General features: G+C 45.8%; 1 protein-coding gene across 1 annotated transcript in view; it reads left to right on the forward strand.

The window, feature by feature from the left end:
• The window catches only part of T265_01221 (hypothetical protein), a gene marked incomplete at both ends in the record, with an annotated part of 13,115 nt that extends 11,107 nt beyond the window's left edge, over positions 1-2,008 (forward strand). Inside the window, one exon of the mRNA XM_009165206.1 lies at positions 1,428-2,008. Within this exon, the coding sequence (XP_009163470.1) occupies positions 1,428-1,831 (404 nt within the window). The remainder of the gene's footprint in view (positions 1-1,427) is intronic.
• Positions 2,009-3,352: the final 1,344 nt, after the last annotated feature.

Genomic DNA, 3,352 nt, shown 5'->3' on the forward strand with positions numbered 1-3,352 from the left:
ATATATACCCGCGATATGACTATTACTACGTAAGCCTTAGATTAGGAAGATTTGAACTGCTCTCTCTGTTCGCCGAACTTGGCGATTTTCTTGTAGCTATTTTTCCACTAACTGAGGTGACATCGGTCCGGTGCGTATTCGATTGTGTAGATTTCACAATATATACCCCGTCAAATGTGACTGATGGTAGTCTTGCAGCCCTGAGCTGATCGGCTGTTTCTCAGCAGAACTGGGTTTGATGATGCCGTTGCTGCTCTGGTTGTCATCAGTCAAATGCACTCAAATTGACTGCATAGCCCGCGAGGCGATTGCGAAGCCGTTTTTGACCGTCCCTCTTGGGACATTCGCTTCTAATCATACTACGCTCTCCGGTCTAAATTTCCACCAAAATTTCTTTGGAAACCTGGGGGACAAATTTCCCATTTAGCCTTATAGAAGCATTTGGAACCACAAGTTGAACAATCTTAGCAAATTTGCTTTAAATTCTGCACCCAGGGAGTCATGTCGTTCGCAGTTTGGATGAGACAAGTGCTTTAGGATAGGAAAAGTGGCATTTTTGAGCACCCATTAATTGAGCACTAAATTTCAGATCAGTCATCATTGCTCCTTAATGCGAGACGTATGCCTTCGGACGCTGAGCATAATTCAACCGGAAGACATTTTAGACAACAGCTCAGGCACATTCTCCTTGTGTATAGTAAACCTAATGGAATCAAACGGATCCGGAAATGGACGTCATTGAAACACCTGGAGTTGTCCGAAAACTCCTTCACCTCATAGGAGATGGTGAAATCATCGAAGTTAATGTGCAAAAAGAATTAGTGTCTTGGCCAATGGGCTGGGTATTTCCAGCCTCATTTCAGTAAGCCGTCTGTTCCTGAGCCATTGTCTTCCTATAAACCCGTCTGATTCGTACCTTGATCCACGAGTTTTGACCCTCCCATGTTCTTAAGTGTTAGTGCCCCGTCCTGTCTTTTCAAGCCTAGGTTAGGTGAGCTCTATTATTCAAGGACAGTGGCAAAACGCTGTTTAGTTTCAACCAGGTTGTTCAAACTTTGGTCAGTTAACCGTTGTACGTCCATTCGAAAAGGATAATTCGGAGCAAAGATGCGTCGCAGCAAACTTTGGTCAATTAACCGTTGTACGTCCATTCGAAAAGGATATGCAGAGCAATTGCTTCAACCATGGGGGTATAAGTCCGGGTCACACTGTGTTTAGTGTCTTTCTGTTGAATTTCTAAGGAAATCAGTGAATTCAACAAACCGTTTCCACGGGGCGCTGCTTTTTCTCATGGGAGGTCACTATTGTGAATTTTGGCTGCTCTGTATCATGGTTTATTCATTGGCTAGATCCATTGTTCCCATTGTAAAAGATGCCTCGTTTCATACGTTTCTCTTGATCTGCTGTCAATAACTGTTGCTTTGCAGGCAAGCTCCTGCCCGTCAATCCGTCTGTGGCTTCTCGGCTTCCTGGACTTTTCCCTCTCAACGAACGTGTCGTATATGTGGGCAGCTGGGCCTACGGATATATGTCGTTGTCCGCCGTTGGTGCTGTCGGAGTCGGTGGGATTCGTATTCCTTGGGATCCGTCTCTGACTACCAACAACAAGTTCCACTGCAATATTCGGAATCGTCGTGCTGGATCAGAAATCAGTCCGTTTATTGAACTGAACCTTTCCGAAGCATCCACTGTCCGAATTAAGGGTAGTGAATTTGGAGAGTTTCGACTCGGGTCAACTATTGTACTTGTGTTTGAAGCCCCCACAAACGCTACTTGGTGTGTCACCCCTGGTGTTCGTGTTCGAATGGGCGAGGCACTTTTACGGACATAATCTGGAACTTTTTAACTATTCGTTTTTTTTTTCCAGATAATCGTGCGTGCTTTCCACCAGTGACCGCATGACTTTTTGTGGCTGTATCTAAATCGTTTCTAAAATCACTTATGCGCCTTACTTTCTATAGTATTCAAGTAAGCTGAATCCATCAATGTTTTTGCTTTTTCCTGTTTTTTTTTCACGAGTGGATCATGCGGATGCGTCAACTAAACTAATTGGACAGCAATGCAACAATTCCCTGAGTTTGTCTGTTGTCCATCTTTCGCAGTCTCGTAGTCTTCAGCCAACGAATGTCAGCGGATTGCATCGAATCCTTCCACAACCTCTGCTTGAATGAGGAATTAATAATAATAATAATCGTCCAGCTGTAACACCCTTCTGGTGTCTAGCTGCCATGCCACCCGGAGGAAGCACGAGGGTTGGGATACTGCCAGGTCACCCAGGCCTAGACAGGGGAAGTCGAGTGGCAGAGGTCGGGTTTGAACCACGGACCTTCTGGTCAGTAAATTCGCGCTCTAACCACTTGGGCCATCTCGCCCCCGAATGAGGAAGTACTAGCTCCCTGCATGTAATCTAACTAACATATTCGTCTCCAGGGTCCACACGCAGCTCAATACTGGTGTACACCTGTCAGGTCTTTCTAATTCTTCATGGTATGTCAGAATGTGGTAGCTTATGCTAATCAGATTTGACAGTAGCGTACGCCAGCTGCATACTGCTGTCGCACAGCTCTTCAATGCGCTGTTTTATATCGGGAACCTTCCCGCAGATTTGAATGACAAGCACATTCTACTGGACCGGGGGCGAGATGACTTAGTGGTTAGAGCACGAATTTACTGACCGGAATGTCCGTGGTTCGAACCCGACTTCTGCTTCTCGACTTACCCTGTCTAGGCTTGGGCAACCTGGCAGTATCCCGGCCTTCCTGCTTCCTTCAGGTGGCATGGCAGCTAGGCACCGAAAGGGTGTTACAGTTGGATGACTGCTGTCTACTGGACCGGTAGTATTTTTGCGTAAAAGTTCGGCATGGACGTTCATCTCGCCGAAAGGAGGGGTATTATGCAGCCTTGTGAACAGTGTATTTGTGAAGCACTTGTCTGGCAGGGTCGCACCAGTATTCCATTGAATAGATTGAGGGAGTATACAGCAAGATATCGGCTAAATCTGTTTATGAACGTGCAGCTCACATTCATTGGATATTCGTGAGTGGACTGATATGTTCATTTCTTGCGAATAGTGTTTGTAAGTTGATAATTGGACATTTGGTTGCTTGATTTTGTTATTTTTTGCCGAGTCGACATGCTTAAACGCTCATTCAGATAATATTCCATTTTATGGCTCTAAATGGTGCGGCGGCTCTGCGATTCTTCTTTCCCTCGGGTTGCTTGGTAGCTGCATGCCGGGACCGCCCCATGGCTGAACTTCATTACTGCGTTGTTTTAACACCTTCAAGTTTTGTGAAGCCAGCCGCGATGCGATTCCTCTATTTATAATGTTCAGCTGGGGGGGGGGGAGTTT

The sequence above is a fragment of the Opisthorchis viverrini genome (assembly GCF_000715545.1).
Source record: "Opisthorchis viverrini unplaced genomic scaffold opera_v5_13, whole genome shotgun sequence".
Lineage (NCBI taxonomy): Eukaryota > Metazoa > Platyhelminthes > Trematoda > Opisthorchiida > Opisthorchiidae > Opisthorchis > Opisthorchis viverrini.